The following is a 23,208-nucleotide window of genomic DNA, read 5'->3' as shown; positions in this document are numbered from 1 at the left end:
TGCTCTCAGTTAGGTAATCAACAGGGTGAATTATGAGGTAAAGGATCTGATTGTAAGGAAAGCCAGTGTTCAGGTGCACTCTTTGCTGTTTTTGAATCCCTTTCTAATATTCAGTTTCTTTCTGGTATATATTACATTTTTTTCCAGTAGCATGACATTATAATCACCATGACTGTAACTAGCTTCTTCATCCCAAACTGGCGATTTACAGTGATTTAATTTGATTTCAAAGCTTGTGTATACATGAAACATTATTTCAGTGGTACAAATCAGTTTGAGGGAACTAATGTTTCTGCAGGTTAGTACTGTTTTTCCTCAAAGTGCATTGTCAGATTTTTAATAAAGTATTGATCTTCAGCAGTAGAAAAGAATTAGAGCTGGAGGTGTTTTACAGCCAGACCTGAACATGATCAGTTCAGCATTTACCATGTGTACAAGCAGGGAGAGTTCTGTCTTCAGAAAGTGAGATATTGTAGTACAGTGGAACCAACAGAACTAGAACTGAAGTGTTAGGATAGGTGTGTATTGAGCAGGGGATCCCCCAGCAAGTATTTTGTCATTATGTCTTATACAGATAAGCTTTAAATAGGTGCTACCCCACTGAAAAATAGAAGTATGTATTATTATGATTATTAAAATTTTTTTTGAAATATGAAATTTGACCCATCTTTGATCTGTAATGCCAGAAACAGATCCACACTCCCAGCACAGACACATAATTTCATGCAGGTTTAGCGCATTCTGTGGCCAGTGGAAGCCGAAAACCTCATTATGCATGCTATCAGAAACCATTCCACAGTGAAGCAGTATCTGGCCGTCTGTGAGGGTAATATTAGAAATTGAATCAAGCCTCATGATAAATGGGTCTTTTGCCCTTGTACAGCCGTGCGGTCTGTTTATTTCACTAACAGGCGGAAATGGGCAGAGACACAGGCATATGTTCCACACTGATGGCTGGGCCTAGTTTAACCCTGTGCTGTCTGTGGAGAGCATTTATCCAACTAAGAGTTAATTTTACTTGGTTAGGACCCTCTAAAGAGTGGAAGGTTTTGCTGTCACAGGCAACAGTGGTCTTCTGTAAAGCAATTCTCTGATCTGTCAGTGTATTTTCTGTTCTGATCTGGTAGTGTTACAGTTTTAGCATGTTATTGTTATCCATACATACAGTGGGACATTAAGTGGGGCAATCTGGCTCTAATGCCATGTTCAAAGATCCAGCAGCAGTGGCTTGTGTAGGGATCAAGCTAGTAGGGTTACAAGCTGTGCTCCCTACTGTCTATTACGCTCCATTTACTGCCCAGTAAATAGAGCGTATCTGCATGTCAGCATGTCACATACAGTATGTTAATAATTACAATCAAGAATTACATCTGTGTCACACAGTGTAGCCTTGGCAAGGTATTGTTTTTCCCATACAAAATTGTCTTTTGGGTTAAAGAGCAGCTGCAGAAGTAGTCCATTGAGTTTACTTCCACAAGTAGATGAACCACCATGTGGACCACATTTGAATCACATTTGGCGTTTGGTAAATTTTACTCTTAAAACAGGAACATGGTACCTGAGAATTTGCTCTTTGGTGTTCAAGTAGGAATCCAAGGACATGTGGGAGCTTTCATATGTGAACTTGCCCTAATACACTGAGTAGGACGCATGTTGTTCTGTAAAACCTTGCATAGCAAATGTAGCATTACTTAGGCTGTGTTGTCTTGTCGATTCTGTTATTGCATAACTCAAGCCTAGGGCAGACCTTGCAAATGAAGCTGCTGATGGAAATCTTGGCAGAGTTGGAGAATGCCTTCATGGAAGCATGCTGTCACTCAGGCGGTTCTGGAGCTGTGGGACATACCAGCCTTGGGGAGATGTGCTGTGGCTAGCTGCTTTCAAGTTAAGGCATGTGTAACAGTCCTCAGGTGGTGACGCACAGAGAAAGAATTCTGAGTGCTTGGATAGGTAGACTGAGATATTCAAGAATTTCCTTGGAAATCTACCTCAATGGACTTGGAAAGCAATGTTATTTTTGCTGTTTTTCAGTGAGGCTGGTATTGAATATAACAGTGGGCGTGTATGTTGCTATACTCTATGAGGCTGGTAGTATTTAAATACCATATGTATTTGTGAGACAAGTTCCAAAGTATGCCTAAATGGTGTATAATTTTTTTAAAATTATTACTGTATTACTATATTACTGTGTCTTTACACATTGTATTTGAGGACTAGTAGTTGCAGTATTAGATGTGTAATTGAAAGATGAATATTTATGGCAATAATCAGATAAAGTCAGATAAAATCAGTACAGCTCTTCACTGAGAGGGGTCACTGTTGAATACGTGTTTGACAAAAATGGCTTTCAGGCTTTCCTGTGATGTTAGGAGATTAGCAGTTTCCACATGTTTTGTGTGTGCTGTGCCAGTGATGCCCAGATTTCTTGTCTTAGCAGAGTTAATCATTATTTATATCTGACTGTTACTCTCCTTCTCTCTCGCTCTAGGGCCGTTAGACAGCTGGCACCATGGGCCCCAGGTTGGCAGCAGATGTGCTGAAGTAAACCCCACCCTGCTCACCCATTGAACTCCTCCATCCTGCCAGCCAGCCCTACCCATCAGGGAAACACCGACTATGGCAGGATTCAAGCGTGGGTACGATGGGAAGATTGCTGGACTGTACGATCTGGACAAGACGCTTGGGCGCGGCCATTTTGCCGTGGTCAAGCTAGCCCGGCATGTCTTCACGGGGGAGAAGGTGGCGGTGAAGGTCATCGACAAAACCAAGCTGGACTCAACTGCCACGGGACACCTCTTCCAGGAGGTGCGCTGCATGAAGCTGGTGCAGCACCCCAACATTGTGCGCCTGTACGAGGTCATTGACACGCAGACCAAGCTCTACCTGATACTGGAGCTGGCCGATGGCGGCGACATGTTCGACTACATCATGAAGCACGAGGAGGGCCTCAACGAGGAGCAAGCCAAGAAGTACTTTGCCCAGATCGTCCACGCCATCTCCTACTGCCACCGGCTACATGTGGTCCACCGCGACCTCAAGCCTGAGAATGTGGTCTTCTTTGAGAAGCAGGGCCTGGTCAAGCTCACGGACTTTGGCTTCAGTAACAAATTCCAGCCAGGGAAGAAGCTGACCACGAGCTGTGGCTCTCTGGCCTACTCCGCCCCGGAGATCCTCTTGGGGGACGAGTATGATGCGCCAGCTGTGGGTGAGAGCATGTTTGTACACTGATCACTAGGGGAATCAGTTGAGTCTTTCCATATAGATGCTTATTTTCAGTTTCAGCAGAGAGTCGGAGTACCTGCTGTCAGAACATGTAGACCCCCTCTCTGGGAGGGCAATTTTAAACCATTTAACCAGAGACTCACCCATGCACCTTGGCAGTGGTCACTCTTAGGCTCTTACACAGTGTAGACTAGTCATTTTACAAAGCTGAAGTTCTTACCCACTTTTATCTGCGTGGAACTGGCTTGAACCACTTAGGAAAGGGAGGTTACACTGTATATGATGTAGTACGTTATCAATCAGCGTATCGATCAAGCACAACTGCATCCACAGGCTGGGTGTCAATAGGTCAGCGTTTACAGACATGAAATAGATCTGTTTTGGTAAGGCTTTTAATTAAAGTTCCTCAACGATTTTCCCTGCAGGCTGCAGTCTAGACTATGTGGACTTTGATGTGCTTGTCTCACAGCAAAGTTGTGACTTCATTAAACTCGGGTGTTTGTGTGCAGTGCAGAGCTGTGAAGTGTGTATGAAGGGAATCTTCTTGGATTGATTGGGGAGTGAGACAGTGAGCAGCAATGGTGTTGGTTTGAGGAAGGGGACCACATATGGCAATCACAGCTGCATTTGCTGCATCCGTACTGTATTAAAACTCGGTTCCCACGGGTCTGATGTGACACAGAAACCCACGCCCTCTCGTTCACCCCGACAGTATCGGAAAGAAGGAGAGAGGGGCTACTGGCTGCAGACTGTGTCTTCAGCACGGCCACATTTACAATGGACGGGGGAACAGTTAATCCTCACTGATCTGTTTGTGCTTGAGCTCTGATTACACATTTTTATTGACATTGTCATTGTGATCAAACATGCCAGTGGAAGGTCCTCACATTTCAAAGGATTTCCATCTGTAAACATGGTGGCTTTAGGGCTCTGAATCAGTTCTGGACCTTGAATTGCATGCAGGGTTTGTGCTGCAGCCAGCTGTTCAGGGTTGAATCTCATTTGGGTTTGATTGATGCTCTCTTTCGGCGATACAGAGCAAACAAACGCCAATGTTCTATGCGTCGCTGTGGCGTCAGGCAGGGATGCAGCCGTCAGTTAGAACACGTACGCCCCACAGCAGGGGGTGTGAGTCTGTGGAGCGGAGAACCCACAGTCATTTTTTGAATAATAACCTTGGATATATTTAATGGCGAATTCACAAAAGCTGCGATCACCTGTGCCCATGCTGCTGTTTACTTATCCACATGCTACTGGCTGTCAGGAGTGTTTAGAGTCTGGCTGCATGATTTGCTGATACAATCAGTCTGCGTGACATGTGGTTGTCACACGTCAGTGTGGAACCTCAATAAAAAAAGGCAGTATTTCACACCTTTGTTAGCAGGGCAGATGCTGGCAAATTGGTTTAAAATTGCCAGAGCTGAAATGCCAGCCAAATGCAGATGTTTAGTTTAGCCTCTGTTCATGTTATAACAAGGCCAGTGTGCTGGTATGAAAATGCTGGCTCTTGGGCTGAAGCAGGTGCTGTGTGAATATGAGCAGCACATGCACCGTGTGTTGGGGAATATGACTTTTATCAGCCAGTAGGTGTTTCGTATCAGTGTGTATTGATTATTTGAGATACTGTAGTAGGCTATGCAGTGCAGCAGAGCAGTCCATGTAGGTTTTCCCCAAATCTCAATAGTTTCATATACTCTTTAATTAAAAACATATTTTATTGAAAATGAAAGCAATTTCAGTTATTTCCATTATTAGGTTATTAGGATTTTCCTGATAGAAGTACACCAGTCAGTTAAAAACATTCATCATCTAAAAAACACTTTTCATCCTTCATTAAGTTATTTATCAGTCATCCTTCTCAGCCATCAACTAATCGGCAGTCCAGAATGTGTCAATTATATCCCTAGTCCTCAGGTTGCACTGTGACACATGCACAGCTAATTTGAACTGCCTCATTCAAATGAAAGGACTAGGTCTGCTGTCTGTGTAGCAACTGTGTGCTTTGTGTATTCAGCTAAAGCTGTAGAGCAATTGGCATGTGTCCTCAGTCTCAGACTGGTGTGGCTGTGGCTGTTATCGCCTGTAAATAAGTACTCTTACTCTGCTCCATGGCAGACTGGCAGATATTAAGCATACAATCTACATTTCCTTCTGCCCCTTTCCAGTCAGTCTGGTCTTCAGCTGTGTGGGCTGCATAGTTCATTTTGCTCTGTTAGGCAGTCAGACTAATCATATTATCAATTGAGGTTGTTATCAGACAGCCTTAATGAGATGAGTTTGTGAAGCTCCTGGCCAATATGGTCTTTAAAAGGAATAAGAAAATAAATAAACTGATTTAACTAATGTGAATATAACAATAGTTACATCCTGCCAGTTCACTTGCTAAATAGGATATTAGTTGTTTGAATAAAATAAGTATGAAAAGCAATCAATATTTGTCAGCTGTAGAATAGGCGATAAGAGGATGCATTTACTTGCAGCTGTTAAGTGGTTACAGTTAAACCAGTATTACCAATATAATTGTAATTCTGGTACAGACTGTCTTACAAGAAAGGAGTGTTGTTCTATAAACTCAAAGTTTCTGACACTATTGAAAGTAAATTGTTTTGAAACTGGAAAGGTTTTGGAAGATTGAGCTGAGAGATTGAAGTCACTGAGGTCAATGACAACATACCAAAGTTTCTTTCAAACTCAGAGTGAACTCAAAAGAATGTGCAGACAAGAGCAGCAGTGGCATCTTTCCTCAGGAGCAAAAGCAGACTGAGTGCTGGAATGGAGGAGGAGAAACAGTGGTAATTACTGCTAATACTGCTACATATCTACATATCTATCTATTGTACGCATCTTTTTGACAGTCTTTTTATGGTTCCAGAAGGGCGGCAGAATGTCAGTATGTTTGAGCTAATGAAAAAGGCGATCAATCATGATAAAATGCCCAACATATTTTCATAATGGAGACAGCATGCGTCATGCTGTGATTTAGAGCTTAAGAGTGAATGGAGTATCAGTGGGGCTCCCCCCCAAAGACTGCATTCATTCCTCTGCATTTATACATGTAATCTCAGTTCAGGAGCAGGTTGAGGTGAGCAGTGTCTACTCCTAAAACAGGCTGTGTGAGAAGATTGTGGTGTTAGATCTAAGCCTTGAGCCTGGAGGGGGTTGGATCTGAGCCCTAAATCTGTGTACCTGGTGAGAGTTTAATTTGAGCTGTGAATCTCTGTACCTGGAGAGGGTTTAATTTGAGCTGTGAATCTCTATACCTTGAGAGGGTTGGAATGAAACCTTGAATCTCTACACCTGGAGAGGGTTGGATCTAAGCCCTGAACAAGGTTCCATTGTTCTGGTCTACACTTGGAGGCAGCTGGATCCTAGATCTAAATATCTGCACCTGTAGTGGAAGCTGTACACCTGGAGGGACTTTGGCCTGAAGGCTGCTGAATGAAATGGAAGCCTCCCCTGCCTTTAAAATATACTCTCTATCTAAGGTTGAACCTTACCTCTGAACGCAGAAGAGCAAAGAACAAACTTCTGGATTTCTGTGTGCGCGACTCTGTTTAGCTCAGCTCAGTTCAGCTCAGTCCAGCTTGCTTTTTTGGCCTGATGAAGTTTGCGCATGACAAAAGGTATTAACATGTCGATAACATCATAAGCAACACATAAACAGCTAATTGTGCTGTGTTGTTTATCACACTATGTATCCAGGTCATTTTGGAAAATAGCGCGCTCTCTCATTCAATACGTTGCTGAGTTTACAGGATGTATTCAAGGCAAGGTTATATGAGGCTACTGAAAGCCCTCAAAAGAGGGCATGGGCAGAAGTTCTGTGTATTGTCACAACTTGAACACAGGAGCACTAGCAAATCTGTCTTTTGCTCCAGCATATTCCTCCTACCTTTGGGTGAAGAAAAATGACATTGTATAATTTAGTTTTTGAGAGCAGTAATGACAATGATTGGGCGTGTGAAGAGAATGGCTGTTTCGCAGTCTGCGCTATAAATAATCTGAATTTCATCTCCGGTACGCTTCTGTGTTTACACCATTGTCTGGACCAGACATGGTGACGCAGATGGGTTGCCATGGAGACAGCTTGGTTACATAAGGAGTTTCATGCACAGTGTTGTGGTACTGAAGTTGTTTGGAGGCCATGGACAAAATGGATTTCCTGAGCTGTCTGGACCTGGGTCTGTTCAGATCCCATGCTCCCTGCCTCGGTCTTAGGCCCCAAGGTCTGTGAGAGTGTAGTCAAAGTAAAGAGGGGACTCAGAATTTGAGGAACTCAGAATTTATCTGATTCATTTATCATTCTTTCTGTGCTGTGGACTGAATGCCATAGAGGCTTTTGCTTCAACTTGTTGAGGACAGTTTTTACAGACATTCCAGATTCACAGTGCACAGTGTCATCCTTAAGAAGTCAAATGTTACTGAGCCCTACAGAATGCAAAAGCATATGGACCTGTGCAACGGTTTGTTCGTTAGCTTGCAAGGTAACAACTTGCAGAATCCTTTTATAACAAGCTTCTAAGATTAACTAACCCATATCAGTAAGCTTCAGAATGCAGTCTTGCTCAAGATGAGTTCTTTTTCTAAAACTGCATAAAAGATGAATTACAACCTATTCCTTTGCATAGGGGCTCACTAAAGTTTTCACAGCAACTCCCTGTTCAGATATGCATAACCGTAACATTAATCTTGTATAACAATAATGCATGAAGGCAAGTTAAAATTATTGCGGAATTACAAGATCTAGGCAGCACTTTTGCCAATTCTAAAATCAGGCAGTTCTAAAAAGCACTTAGATGCACCACCTGGTATTTCGGCAGGGAAAGCCCTGTGGGTCCATGTGCCATGCTGGTGTAGAGCATGGTTTTGTCAGGCACCAGCACAGAGACTCCCAGGGCTGTTTTGGGTATGGTCACTGACCCGGGAATGCAACACGGCGCAGGAGTTGCCAAGCGACAAATCCCCAAATGGCTAATTAATCCACCGCTGTGGCACATATGCCCTGTGTATGCCTGAGTGAGCTCTGGCAGTGCCACCCCTGGCATCGGAGAGGGGCTGTGGGATTCGCTCTTCCTTTACTCTGCCTCTCTTAGAGAGTCAGAGGGAAAGAATGATGGCTCCCCGATTGCACTCTGTAAATATCCAGGCTCCATGTAGGACTGTCAAGGGGAGTAGGGGAGGTGGTGATGCCTCAGATGAGTGCTCAGCTCTCCTCAGAGTCTGGTATTTGCAGGTAAGGGAGTAACGGGGACGGTCTGGCACAGGGTACTGCTGATAGACAGAAGAAAATTTCGAGCTTGATTTCCCACACAAAGCCCTGCGCTCTCCACCTCTGCTTCCTCAGGTGTCACTGATGCCCTCTGGTGCGTTTACAGAGGCGTGAAGAGCATGTAACCTGCACTGCGGCATGTCATGTTTGAAAAGAGGCAGGCTGCAGCGCTCACAGTGGGCCTGCGCTTGCTACGGAATGCCAGCTGCCCACCGGCCGCTGATACCCCACAGACCGTGAAAATCGGGCCAGCCCTCCAGGAAGCAGCTCGGGGTCAGCCACAGGTCGCGGGCCCAAGAACGCTCTGCTCTTCCTGACCCCAGAAATGAAGTGCCTTAGGTGCATTTACACTCTGTCTCCCTCATCAACACTGCACTGTTATTGAGAATATCACATCAGCAGAGGAAGAATTAAAAACGCAAAATTCCAGACAGGCTTTGGAGTAAAGATCAAGAAGTAGAACTGAGAATTATCCGACCTTTTGTTTCCTCAATGGTATGACACTGCTCTTATGAGCTTCGTTCCTTAAACTTGCAACATTGTCTGCTTGCATATTTTACTTACTCCTACATCCTTTGGAGTAAACCTCTTCTCATGCAGCCTTGCTCTGACAGACTTTGTCTAGCCTGAGATCCCAATGACTCTGTTACACAGGACTGATCAGTAATGACATCATACAAATTACTAATGACATCAGTACTTGCGCTGTTACATCATATAAAACAAAAAATACATCAGTTAACTGACTAGTATAATTATGTCCCTGAGTTTAAACAGAAATATTATGGCATTAGCATAAAATGAGACAATTTGAATGAAATATCCATATTTACTGACAGATGTTTGATAAGAAATATGCATCCCATTGCTCATGTGATGGATATAACTGAAGAACCTGAGAAACATGAATAGTGAAGAGATTAGCATAAATGATGTCATATGGATATATGAAACCTTTTGTCAATATAACATTACAATTGTATAACATAACTAATGTATAAAATTTTTTGTCTTTTCACTAGTACAATACAGAATCTAGTTCATTAAAGAGCATATGCCCCCACATCTAAATACTCAGACAGTTCCTCTCCAACATTTTCCAAGTTTTAGTCGTAAGCCTTTATGATTTAACCAGTGGATTGCTGTGGCGTGAGCACATTTGAAATCAATCATCATTTCATCTAAATTATAGGTTGTCAGGGTGTCTTTATGGCCGGAAGCTCAGTTTTGTGGTTCATCTTTCCGAATGAAACCCGGGCAAACAGATGGAGTGGTACATGCATTAAAGAAACAGCCTGTTGGTGCCTTTCCTGCAGCGCTACCAGACTGCTTTTAAAAAGCCATTAAAGGAGCAGCCTGTGAGAGCAGCCCCACAGCACTGCTGCACTTCGCAGCTCTGCTCTTGGATTTGATGGGTAATGATGTGCAGCTGAATATGCAGGCCCTTGGAAGTGATTCTGATGGATAGATGAATGTACAAGTTCTTGGATGTGATTGTGATATTAGTTAGTTTAGAGTAAAATGTCTTTGTTCCCAGAAGTGAATGCCATGTTGGTCTGTGTTTGGCCATAATAATTGCTTCAATGCCTTGTGGAAGACAGTCTACTAATTTCTGATAGGGAGTTGGTGGAATTATGCTCCAGTCCTCCTTTAAAGCATTAGTAAGCTACACTGCTGAGAAGGATTGTCTCGGCCTTGCTTGAATACCGCATTGCATAGTCACATTTGTGATAGCTCCTGTTTTCCTGCAGTCAAATGGGGCGTCCTGTGATTTTTTTATTGAAAAGTGTTTAGTTGGATGTGAAGCTGAAGGTCTCAACATTTTTGATTTGGTTGGCTGGAGATAGCTTAGAGAGACATTTTCAGTGAGAGGTCTATTGGAAGCTTAGCAATGCAGTGTCAGAGGTATCGAGGAACAGAAACTGAGAGGTGCAGTTTTAGTGAGAGGGGATATTTTGAGTATGGTGAATGTTTCGGGTAGCATTCTGAACAGAACCAAGATCCCCAGTAAGGGGCCCATGATGTTGATTGGTTAGGAGTTTATTTAAATTAAGGGCGCTCAGTGATTCTATCTGTTGAAACTCTGGGCACACCTGCTGTGGACACACTAATAAATGTGCACACACAAGGACGTGCACAAAGTCTGAGGAAACATAGTGCATGCTGGTCCATTCCAGTGCTTTTTCAGGTCAGTGTTCTTCCCTTCTGCTCTGAAGTCACTACAGCACAGAGCAAAAAAGGACAGCCTGTGTCGCTTCTTAGAAGAGGAGACGCTGTGTTTCGTTAAGGTTGTCCCAGTGCATTATTTAGGCCTTCTAGATCAATTGGCTGATGTTTTCAGCGACACAGATGAATTGGCTATGTAATTAGAATGGCTAGATTGCTTTTCAGAGGTAAACAGTTTTAGAACCCATGGTCCAGGAGCATTCTGGTACTTAATGCAAGAATGGGCAGGCAAGACAGTAAATTTTCTTTTCAGTGCTCATTCAGTTTGAAGGCGGCAGCTTTCATGGTTCTGTCACGGTAATTCTCTCAAACGCAGCTTTGGGTCCCCAATGACAGCCATGCTGATTCATACTAATGTTATAGAAGAGTGCCGGAGTTACGAGGTGTCCTTCATCTTGCTTCCATGCCCCTGCCCTCCTGTAGGCCTGTTCTCACTGAAAGCTTTTCTGTGTAGTGTAAAGTGTCCTCTGTGTAAGCTGTGCTTGCGGAGGTGTGCATTTCTGCGCTTCTGTTTCTGAGTGTGTGAGTGAGGAGAGAGGGTTCGGAGCAGCTCATGTGCATAGGGCAGCAGATGTGTGTGATGGCGATGGCTTTGGTGTGTCAGAAAGCAAGGAGGTGGTTCTTCAGTGCTGCCACCACAGACCACCAAGTGACAGAGCCATTGTCTCACGAGAGGGGACTGTGTCTGAAGGGCTCTCCCAGCTGCCGGCTCTGTCCAGGTGCGTTGAACACCCAAGAGCCCGTTTGTATTTGTGTTTTTGACATTCAGAGATTAGCTGGTGCTCAGAGTTGTCACTGCAGTTCTAGCGGGGAGTGCAGATATTTAACCCTTTCAGTACTTGCTTTAGTAAAGTGGTGAGGATGCTTGTCTTGAGTGCAGGCTGAACCCTGTAACCTGAGTTTAGCCCCAGCCATGTCATCAGAAGATGATGCCAGGAGCCCACGGCAGCGGAAAAAATCAGCTTTCTTCCACTGGGGATAGGGGTGGGCTGGTCACCCACGGTTTCCTCATATCACTGCTCTCAGGCTCCCTGTGAGTCATCTAGTCTCTACGGGCTGTTTAGATGACATCAGAAGAGGCTCGCCTATCATCAGATTGGCACCCACTTCACTGCGGTGCATCATGTGTGTTATAGTGTGAAAAATGGTTGTGGGCTGTACACAGGTACATCAGAGGATTGCAGTCGTATCTCACCAGTGCTCATGTGTGACCGCAGAGGTTGTTGCGCGGAGACGAGCCCAATGCATAGTTGGCGACTCCAAACACAGTTGCATTAAGAGAAGTCATAAAAATAAATAATGAAAAAGGACATTTTTGTCCGTTGGCCCACTGTATGCAGGAACGCAGAGGGTGGTTCTCCCACCAATGCTATTGCGTAGCGGTAGGATGCTTTGTGTTTTTCAGGTGGTATGGCAGTGCCTATCATTGCCTTGTCAGAATTCTGTCATAAACAGGGAGAATTAGGCTCATTCAGTCTTAGCCAGTGTGGTTCTGTTTCCAGCAGCAGCCATTGTTACACCTATCTGTCCAGGAGTTTGTGAAGCTCATGTAAACATTCACACTTTTCTGCTTGCGCACACAAAACAGAATGACAATAAGAAAAATTACTGCACCTATGTGGGAGCTGCCCTTCTTATTACATCCAAAGCAAGCCCTTAGTGGTTTCACTTTATACAATGTCACCTTTTCAGGAGTTGCTGACACAAAACAAGAAAAAGCTGAGCTGTTTTAATACATATAGGGGAAGCAAAGGAGAGAGCAGGAACCACAGCAGCTGTGACTGTTTACCTTTGGGCAGTACCATCCTTTGCTCTCACAGGCGCTCTGGGACTCATGCCCTCTCATCGGGTATATCAACAGCCCTGAAGCCTAGCAAGGGCAACAACCCCAAAATCCACGCACGCGCACACACACATACACACACGCACAGACACATGCGCACACACACACATATACCTTAAGTATGAGAATTAGATAGGATACCCTGCAGTGAGCCAGGATCCCTTTTTAGGGGGAGAGAAGCTGCTTGGGGCAGAACCTGAAGCCCCTTCTAAATTCAGGAAGAAATGAAATAAGAGAGGAGAAGAATGACAGTTACAGAAAGTCTCTGCAAACGTCTCCATGACAACAGCTGAAAAGGTCAGGGGATTGCACAGATTGTAATTTTTCTCTGGGATATTTTATCTGTCTTAATGACATCCTTGATAAACAGCAGCACGGAGTGTGTGTTTGTATGTGCGTCCGCGTTTGTGTGTGCGCGTGTGTGTGTTTCGGGTTCGGGGAGGCGGTCCCTGGGGTCTAGAAAAATAAATGTCAGATCTCTGATATGTTTGCATAGCCTGAGGTATACAGCACACTCACACGCTGACTGTGATGGGGTTTTACTGGAGTCGTGCTGAGCCAGCCTTTGGCTGCTACCTTCTGTCCCTGAGACAGAAATGCGCTGGCTTTGTCACCTTGATCACATCGTGACACAGTGTACCTTTGTAGAGCACTCTCAATAACACTCCAACGTGTAAACCCTGTCATTTTATTACAGTAATATTTTTGAAATTGTCATTTTTTTACAGCACGTATAAGGCTTCAAGCTTTTAAGTATCAAAACCAGTAGCTTCTGAAAAACCTTTTTTTCTTCTGCTCGGCATGAAAACCCATTTGCTTTTTATTTCTAATGTCAGTTAAGCTTATGGCAGATTTTTAAGTAAAATCCTCAGACGGCACAGGAAACTCAGGACCTTATTGTTGTGTCAAGTGCTGCTTGAAGGAACAGACCAGGGATTTCTTTTTTTTATGTTTGTGTCCTTTGCTGTTCCTTTCCAGTGGGGTCACTGGGGTGAGGCAGGGAGGTGGAGCTGTGTTGTCTGTAATGAGGCTGGGCATGGAGGCGAGACGTGAGGGCAGAGAAGTGCTGAAGGCAATGTGGCTGGCTGTTGGGGCAGGGCAGTGTAGGGGTCTTTGATATTCAGTACCCCTTCAGTGAAAAGCTAAACATTGCAACATGCGCTTAACACACACAGAGCAATTGTTAACAACACTAAATAGGTGATTTTAAGGCTTTTGCAATCATATAAATTTTATCAAGCGAGCTGCTTTTTTTTTTTTTTTTTTGTTGAGCCTCATCGATAATGTTGCTGGTTGTGGAGAGGATTGTATACCTTGTACTGCTTTGCATCAGGCTACTGTGTCTCCCCCCCCTCCCCTCTGAAAGTGGCTCTTGATTCTCCCCACCGCAGATATCTGGAGTCTGGGTGTGATCCTCTTCATGCTGGTGTGCGGACAGCCGCCGTTCCAGGAGGCCAATGACAGCGAGACCCTGACCATGATCATGGACTGCAAGTACACTGTGCCCCCCCACGTCTCCAGTGCCTGCAAAGAGTGAGTTCCACAGGGTCTTCGACTGGAGATGAACCATCACATGGGGAAAAGACATTTTGGTGTGGGGGTGGGTAGTAAAGATGTATATGAGTTTCTGTGTAAATGGGGTAACAATGTTTGAGCTTTCACTGTAATAGAGTCCAGCAGGCAGCTCCACCTCTCCTACCAGTCCTTCCTCCTACCTCTCCTCTCCCACTGACGCCTTCTCTTCCACCCACTCCTCCTCCCTCTCCTCTCTCAAATACACCTCCTCCGATACCACACTAAAGAAACCTCCATGGAGCAGTTGTTTTCTTAACGTTTTTATCCCTAAATAAAAGGTTATGTGGCGTAGTCACTGGGTCTGTTAGATGTAGATTTGCTCATTATGATATGCAAATCCCCCACCACCATCCACACTGCTTTATCAAAATGGAATTCCTTTGCAGTCTTAATAATTGAGGAAGAAGCTAAATTTATTTCCGCACCTCTGAATTATCAGTGGGTTTGTTATTGTTGCTGCTGACTTTAATAAATATGGTAATGTTATTGTCTGATGAAATACTGAAACGGGGCCCCTCAGGGTGTTGTGAAAGTAGTATCTGCTTTTGGAGAGATTTTTTAAATATTTGCCTTAAGACCTCATAGGCTGGGTATGTATAGGGTTACTAAATGTGTTTAGATATTGATTATTTAGTGCATATTAGAATATTCAGGAACATATTCAGCAGTATTACTCAAAGTGAATTATAAATTCAGAACACTTTTAGAATGCTTTTCTTTTTTTAAAAAAAGAAATGCAGTCTTGGCTTTTTTAAAAGGAGCTATGGCTGACAGCTCATCCTGTTCTTAGATCCCATGCACTGTGTGGGTGTATATGTCTGATCTGCTTCATGCTAAGGAGCTCAAATCACTGAGGTCTAAATGACCAAAAAGAAAATAATGCTAGCTAGACAGCTGGCTATTATACAAGGCCATCTTAATATTCGTTTAGCCATTTTGTACTTCATGCTGAAAGTTAGCCATCTCTGTCTGACTTACTAATATTAGATGGGTAGAAACCATATCAGCTTGACAAACACTTGTAAAGCAACTGATACCATTAGCTAACTCGGCGTGTGCTTATGGAGCTGGGCTAAATACTTGTGGGCAAAGAGATATGAAAACAAACACTGTAAACATATTTGTAAGGTGCAAAGCATATCAGCTGGGTGTGGGTGCAAGGTATTGGTATGTGAGCCTAGCACACAGCAGAAAAAAAACCTTTATTAATAGCAAACATTGAGTTGCTTGTGCAATTGTTGGTTTTTCTAGTAATCATATAACTCAATCCATGTTACTTTTTAAGACTGTAAATGCAGGCTGGATCTTTTTCACTCAGTTTGAAGTTATTCTAAAAAGTATTCAGCTCAAAGTGTCTGCTTACTGGAGAAAAAAAAATCGGGAGTGTGCAGAGTTGAATAATTAAGGCATTTATGTGACAGGAGTAAATACTGCCATTAAATTTTTCCTTCCTAACCACCCTTGTTGATACGTAGTTTTATCCAGGGCATTAAGGTAAAGTACTTTGTTTTGTCTTGCTCTGGATTTGACCTATCTGCCATCCAGTCCAGTGCTTGTCCCATCCTCATACACTGATGCCAAAATGGGCCTTGTACACTGATGCTGAAATGATCTGCAGCTCCACATTAAACCCATTGTGAGTCCTGAAGAGTTTCTGCTGTGATGAGTCTGTCCTGAAGAGTCTCGGCTCTATCAGGTCTTTTTCTCTCAGCTCTTCTGAAGTGCCTCTGTCCTCAGGAGTGTCTGCTTTCTGTTTCCACTGCTTCAAGTGTGTCCCGGCTGAGTGACAGAAGCCGCTTCTTGTAGTAGGACACAGCGTATTGAAGCATCAACAGCTGCTTCTGTCAGAGAAAAATCTGCATTTTTTTGTGTCCTGCTGTCGCTCTCCCTCAGTGATAAGAGCTCTGGATGGAAACGGTGTCATTTCCTGTTTGCAGACCATCGTGTGACAGCGTCACTGTTGTTCCCTTTTAAGTTCCTCCCAGATTAATGTCATTCACATATGTTCCCAGTGACTCACTGCGTTTCACATCAAAACGAGCAGCCTCTAGAGCATCCAGTGTGCGGCTGCTATGACCCCCCCCTCCACAGTTCTCACTGATGTGAATTGCGCTGCTGTGAAGGAAATAAGCATCTCTGTCTGAGTCAGAGTGTAACTGGCGCTCCTTCCACATGTATGCACATGTTGACTAGAGCTCTGTGTGTAAAGCTTTTTCCAGAGGCAGGATGATTCATGCAGAATAAATTGATTTTTTTTTTCTTCCCTCTCCCCACAAAGCTTTCCTCAGAATTGTGTTAGGGTCTAGACATGGGGAACACATTTCTTGGGAAACATACCTTTTGTCTGTGCGTAATTCCTTTGGTCTTTGTTCCCAAATTGTGGTCTGATTCTGGTTCCTGCAAGGCTTGCCATTCCACCAGCTCAGCCACAAGGGTCTATTTTTAGTCTAGAATATTGGCGCTAATGTTTATTTCAACACTGGTGTTAATGTGAGTGTCATCATAAAAACAATATTCAGTGAATTTTGATACATTTTTTTCTCCTGTAGAGGAGACGGGGTCACGAGTCCAGCATAATTGTGTAAAGATGACTTCAGAATGGCCCAACAGGGGGGATACACTGGAAGGAGAGGGAAGCTCTTGGTCTCTGAAATGTTAATAAAGATGTTTGTCATTATACACAAGCCTACGTCCTGCAGGTATTGCTTGATCATTCTGAAAAATGTACAAGAAGTTCCATTCCTCACCCCTGAGAGATGAAGCAGTCCAGCTTAAACACACCCAGACACACACACACATACACACACACAGATGTGCACAGACTGCATGGTTTAATTTTGGAGTTCATGACATATCCCTGACTACCGGCCCTGTAAGTCTGTTCTCAGGAGTAATGCAGGTATGTCATGCAGGAGTAAATGATAAATATGACTTCAGCTGCAAATACATGTGTTCAGTTTTCCTCAGGGCGAGGTGTGTGTGAGGAGGAGGGGAGTAAACGTCAGTGTGAATTTGCAGGAAACATCTCACCTGCCTGTCTAAGCAATTGTTGGAGCAACCGAGTGCCGATATTGATAGAACAACTCTTATCACAGTGAAATGTTATTCATTATTGACTTCCTCTGTAATGCATGTGTGTGGTCTCAAATCCTGAAATGGGTTTGTGCAGCCCATGAATATTTCATGGTGGAATATGTAAAAATGAATGTCAGTTCAAAGTACAGTGTTGGCTGTAATCTGAATGGAGACCTGGTTCACTCTGGATGCCAGAGGTGTGGCCATACAGTCTTCAGAATGTTTTCTGGGTCATTGGTTGGTAGTCAAGAGGTATTAGGCTCACTGTAGGGAGGGTGGTATCCAGGGATCTATAACATTGAAAGTTTGTTTTAACTGCATAATATTCTTTTTTCCCCAAAAGTAAAGTACCTGAGGTTGATTTGAGTTGAGAGTGGTTTGTCAGCTGTATATCTGCTACACTAGCATTTTTTTAAGCGTGTTGAAAATAATTGTGGCTCAGACACATGTTGAATTTATAATCTAAAGCTGTCCCCACATATTCATAAACCAGCTGATCAGTGTCCATTTTATCTCTCAAGTATCCTGTATTATTCAGTTTGTAGGCTCAGCCTTGAGGTCTGATGGGGTATTGTTATGTCTGTCTGTGTTTGTGCAGTCATGTCAACAGCCATGAAGGCTACATCTACTGAAGAGCTGGGGTTAGTTTACTTATGGGTGACCTTTATCTAATCTTCAAGCTCAGCAGGGTAAACAGAGAAATTATTTTAAATGCATTATCTCAATGTAAAACTACAGTCTTTAAGCCAATGGATGTATCGTTTAAATTTCTACAATCTTTGTCTTATTTTCTGAAGTGGAGAATTGAAAATTCTTTTCAACATGACTCATGAAACAATTCCACTGCTGGCATGAATCTTACACCATACATCCATCTCATGAAAAGCTTTGGGTTTCTTTGTAGGGAAAACGCATCATGTGTATCTGAGGCAGGCTTACTATGTTTTATCTTGCCATCAAGCACCAGATTTGAAATGTGCTTCATTTTAGAATGTTAGGAGCACAGCTACAGTGGGCAGCAGCTTCTCCTCGGACGAACTTACACATAAATACAGCTCCATAGTTCAATGCACTGCTCAGTCTACACCTGCACCTCTAATCGCTACCCGAGGGTACTGTACAGACACCTAGATAAATGTAAGAAGTGTACAAATCCATTTTGTTTCTCCTTGCCGCCTCCTTTCTGGTTTCCAGATGATGGCTTTTGTAGTAAATGCTGTGCAGATGCACTGGTCCCTAAATCACCTGGATATTTTATCATATTCACTAACTCCCTGCACCAGCCAGTCCACATGTAAGATCAGGGGATATGCACAGAGTCATTTCAAAATAAGAACCCCACAGTATAATGGCCATTTTGTGACTTGCAGCAAAAAGAAAAAAAATCTGTGTGGTGTTGGAGTAAGACTCCAACTAAATCGGAGCAGTGTGTATTATCTTCATGTCGTATTTGAAGTAGCAATATCTATATGGGGGAAATTGGCTGTTTTCTTGTCTTAAACAGGAAATTCCATCTGTGGTAAACAGAATCCTCAGATCTTTAGTGATGATGGCGGTTGCCTGACTTTGCTCTCCCCCCCCCAGCCTGATTGACCGCATGCTGCAGCGAGACCCGAAACGCCGAGCCTCGCTCGAGGCCATCGAGGAGCACGCGTGGCTGCAGGGCGTCGACCCCTCCCCCGCCACCAAGTACAGCACTCCGCTGGTGTCCCACAGGCACCTGTCCGAGGAGGAGCACAACAGCATCATCCAGCGCATGGTCCTGGGCGACATTGCTGACCGGGAAGCCATCATCGAGTAAGAGGCACTGCCCAGCGATCTTTAACTTAACCTGTAGCTCCACCCCTCTGTGGCTGACTCCATCTCTTTCCCTGCGCTGGACTTGCTTCTTCCCTCTTGTTGAGCGTATTGCTCAACTATTGAAACTATTGCATCTCGTGTGCAATAGCGTACAGTATCAAGTCTATCAGTGTGGTGAGACTCATGGTGTCATCCCAGTCAGAGACAGTGAGAGAGTGGAATAAACTTGGCCGTTCCTGAGGATGAGCACAGTTCAATAGCTGGGTGTGAAAACGCTTGGTTGAGTAGCTGATGCTGAGGTTGTGGGTTAGTTTGACCATCTTGCCATTTCAAAATATTATTTTTTACCTGTTCTGTCTTTCTCATTTTCTTGATTTCCCCTTTGTTTACTTTGCTCTTTCCTGGCCCCCTCTCTCTTTCACTGTCACCCCCCCTCTTTCTCAACCTCTTCCCTTGTCTTCTGCTCCTCATCAGGGCCTTGGAGACAAATAAGTACGACCACATCACAGCCACGTACTTCCTGCTGGCGGAGAGGATTCTCAGAGAGAAACAGGAGAAGGAGATCCAGACCCGTTCCTCCAGCCCCAGCAACATCAAGGCCCAGTTCAGGTAATCACCCCATCACTTGTCAACTATACTCCCTAAAACATAATAGGAAATCCATGTCTGTGGTTGTTTACATTGTCCAAGAATAGCCTCATGACTTTTCCCACTTTTAATGCCTCAAACAGACTCATTTTAACATATGATAATTTTATTTTCTGACAAATTGTACACCTAAACATTATGCTGGATGTCTTGGTGTAGTTGTAACTTCACAAGGTGTGCTCCAGAAAAGGACAACTCTGGAGTGACTATATAGTGACCGTTCCATCCTGTAAGCTCTAAAGTGTTCGTCATTGACTTTGACATGTTTAAAGGACACAACAGTAATTGATTTTGAGAGACCTAAGATTTTTAGGCATTGTGTGCTTCTCTGGAGCGGAGCATTTACTCAAATTTGTACTGACAAATAGAGCTCTGTCAGGCCCGTGTTTCCCGTAGGAGCAGTTTCACGTGGTGCACTTTGTCACTCTAAAAGAAATATCACATTTAACTGCAGGGCAAGCGGTCCATAATGCAATATAATAAAACATTCAGAGCACAGAAAGTGAACTTGGCAGTAAGAGAGAGATTTTTTTCTTTTTTTGTAAAGCTCAGTAGCTTTCTTCAGTGTTTCAGTCATTAGTAAGACACATCTCTGTGTCATGACTGTGCAACCTCTAAAACTGTCCTCACAGTCTCATTCTATCATAACAGGTATCAGAGCTAGCCATTCAAAGAAAATGAAGGAAATTAAAGATTGTGTTTTGATATTTTAATTAACATTTATATTTACATATTGTGTATGGAGGGATATGATTGTAGGTAAAGACTTTACAAACAGTATTTTTTTTTAAGTAAAATAAGCCTGATTGCTGGCCTGGACATCGTAAATGTGTAGGTCATTCACACAGAATGGCTTTGCTATATAGGAAGGGTAGAGCTGTGTGGTTTTGTACAGTTGGATGGCTTTGTACAGCAGTGTGGATCCCGCAGCTCTGATGTGGCTGCTTTTTAGCCATTTTGATCTCTAACGCAGACATTCAGAGGTTGCAGCAGGCAGATCTGTTGGATTGGGGGGGGGGGGGGGGGGGGGTGTCTGCGAATGGGGAGGGGTTCACTCTTCAGTTCTTTTTGTCGCTGCTGATTGGAGCCTCTAAGCCTGTAAAGTCTGTCTCAGGCTCCAGTGAGATGAATGCTGCCATAACTGCCTTTGTGGTTTGTGCTGTTGCTGTTTGTGCAGTGTCAAAGAGTGTCAAAGACCTCCACTTTCTGTTTACCCACTGAACAAACTAACACACAGAACAACCTTGATGGAGCCCATGACTGTTTTCTCTGAAATGAAAAAGGTTTCTCTGTCTGATGTCTTCCGTGACTAGACAGTGCTGCAGGGCATGGGTGTGCCTTCATTTTATTTATTTTTTTGTACTGGCTTGTTCAGGTAGAGCAGTGGACCACAGGGAGATGCTTTTACCACTCGGTGTGAAAGGTGGCTGGTCTGTAGTTTCCTCCCACTCTACCCACAGTGGAGGGCTTAGTCCCCATACTCAAAACATAGCTGAAATGAAAGTGTGTATCACCAAATACCGCTCCTTATTGACCTCTAGGGGATTGTACTGCAGAAATGAAACTGGCTGTGGTTTCAGTAGTGGACTTTAGCTTAGTTTCTTTGCTGTTAGGACCTTGATCTTTGTTGTATGGGTATGTAGCCATGTGTGTCTTGAAATGGCACTTGTCCTGTAGTTCTTGGAAGCATACTGTAGAGAAATATTTTCTTTGGTTGTCATATGCAGGCAGTCGTGGCCGACGAAGATCGACATGCACCAGGACATTGAGGATAGTCTGGCCGCCTCGTCCATCTCTCATGGGGGCGGTCCTCAGTCCCCTGCCCGCAGCACAGAGAACCTACTGAACGGGCATCGTGGGAGGGGCCTGCTGGACCTGGGGCGGCGTGAGGAGCCCAGCGAGCCCCCCGTCCCGTCGCTGGCCTCCGCCCTCCCGCCGACCAGCTCGCTGAAGTCAGGGGGGGCCACAGCCCCCGCCCCTGGCCAGCAGCGCACCTGCCTGTTCCGAGTGGAGGAAGACGAGGAGGAGGAAGACGAGCCGTCCCCCCTGCCCACCCAGGTGATCCTGCGGCGCAAGCCGTCCGTCCCCAACCGGCTGCCGTCCCGTAAGAGCGCCCCCGTCCTCAACCAGATCTTCGAGGAGGAGGGCGAATCGGACGACGATTTCGACGTGGCGGAGAGCCTGCCGCCCAAGCTGAGCCGGCTGAAGAACATGGCGTCCCCGGCCACGCCCCACAAGCGCTTCCAGCGGCGGACGAGCCAGACCCGCGGCTCCAGCTGCTCCAGCTCTGAGACCAGTGATGATGACTCAGAGAGCCACCGGCGCCGGCTGGACAAGGACACCGGCTTTGCCTATGGCTGGAACCGGCGGGACAGCAGCGAGGGGGGCAGTGGCGGGGGCGGCGGAGGTGGGGGAGGGCAGAGCAAGCCCCCGGGGGAGGGCAGCACGGGGCCGGACAGGGGCAGTCCACCTGGGGGAGGGGGAGGGGGCGGGGGTGGAGGAGGGGGCGGGGGAGGAGGCGGGAACAAAGGACAGGGCAGCCCCTCCTGCTGCTCCAGCCGAAGCTGCAGCAGCACATCGGGCTCCACGTCCCGCTCCTCCAGGACCGTCGGGGGGGTGGTGGAGAGTCTGAAACTGATGAGCCTGTGTCTCAGCTCCCAGCTCCACAGCCTGAGCGGGGTGGGCGGGGCAGGGATGGGCCGCTTCCTGCTGGACCGTCAGAGCTTCTCCGGCATCAGGCTGCAGGAGAGGTCCTCCTGGCGGATGTGCGTCGGCTCCAGTGGCAGCCTCGACGTGCCCCCGCTGGCCGGCCCCGGGCTCGACTCGTACCCAGACCAAACCACCCTGAAGGCGCTGGACCTGGCACGGGAGAGCGCCGCCTTCAACCTGAAGCATGGCGTGTTGGAGCTCCCTCTCTGCGACAGAACCATCTCTGTCAACATCCAGCGTAACCCCCAGGACCGCCCGCTGTGCGGAGCCGCCCCGCCCACCTGCTGCCAGGTCATCTGAGAGTCGACCTCACCCCCCCCCCCCGTCTGTAGCAAACGACTGACGATAGCGCTCTTCCAGCTGCTTTGAATGACCTCACCATCCCCACTGTCTTAATCATCCTCATTTGTGTTACTTGCCATGTATTTTTACTTTCCTCAGAGGGATCTACTGTGAACAAAGAGGAGCATACTGCTGCCTTTCTGTTTTTATTGTACATACTGTTTTGTCTCGATCTTTCGCTTGCTTTTTTTTTTTTTTTTTTTTAATTTCACAATCTTTTTATTTCGCCTGCTAAATTATTTGTGTTAATGTCACAGGAGTTAGAACTCAGTTTTATTTAGAAGAATCTGGACTTTTAAAAGAGTGTACTGTAAAGACTGGGTCACAACAGCCAGGGGTAGGGAGTCGTTACAGTACACAGAAAATTAAAAAGACCAAACTTTGTGTAAAGAAAGGAGATGGTGCAGTAGTCTCTGGGCAAGCACTTACAATAGACTCACTCAGTCTAAACAAATTGAGCCCTGATGATGCTACGCATCCACTGAGAGTAAGGCATGTG

The 23,208-nt window shown here is 45.1% G+C and overlaps 1 protein-coding gene across 1 annotated transcript; it reads left to right on the top strand.

Moving 5' to 3' along the window:
- The first annotated feature begins 2,595 nt into the window (after nucleotides 1-2,595).
- Nucleotides 2,596-22,684, top strand: snrka (SNF related kinase a). Its single transcript, XM_036539872.1, has 5 exons — nucleotides 2,596-3,205; nucleotides 13,952-14,093; nucleotides 18,795-19,007; nucleotides 19,485-19,619; nucleotides 21,386-22,684. Exons 1-5 carry the CDS (start codon nucleotides 2,617-2,619, stop codon nucleotides 22,665-22,667), a joined length of 2,361 nt encoding a protein of 786 aa, XP_036395765.1. The 5' UTR covers nucleotides 2,596-2,616; the 3' UTR covers nucleotides 22,668-22,684.
- The last annotated feature ends 524 nt before the right edge of the window (nucleotides 22,685-23,208 follow it).

The sequence above is a fragment of the Megalops cyprinoides genome, chromosome 10, assembly GCF_013368585.1.
Source record: "Megalops cyprinoides isolate fMegCyp1 chromosome 10, fMegCyp1.pri, whole genome shotgun sequence".
NCBI classification, from domain to species: domain Eukaryota; kingdom Metazoa; phylum Chordata; class Actinopteri; order Elopiformes; family Megalopidae; genus Megalops; species Megalops cyprinoides.
Note: the sequence above shows the minus strand (reverse complement) of the source record. Positions and strands in the feature narration are given on the sequence as shown.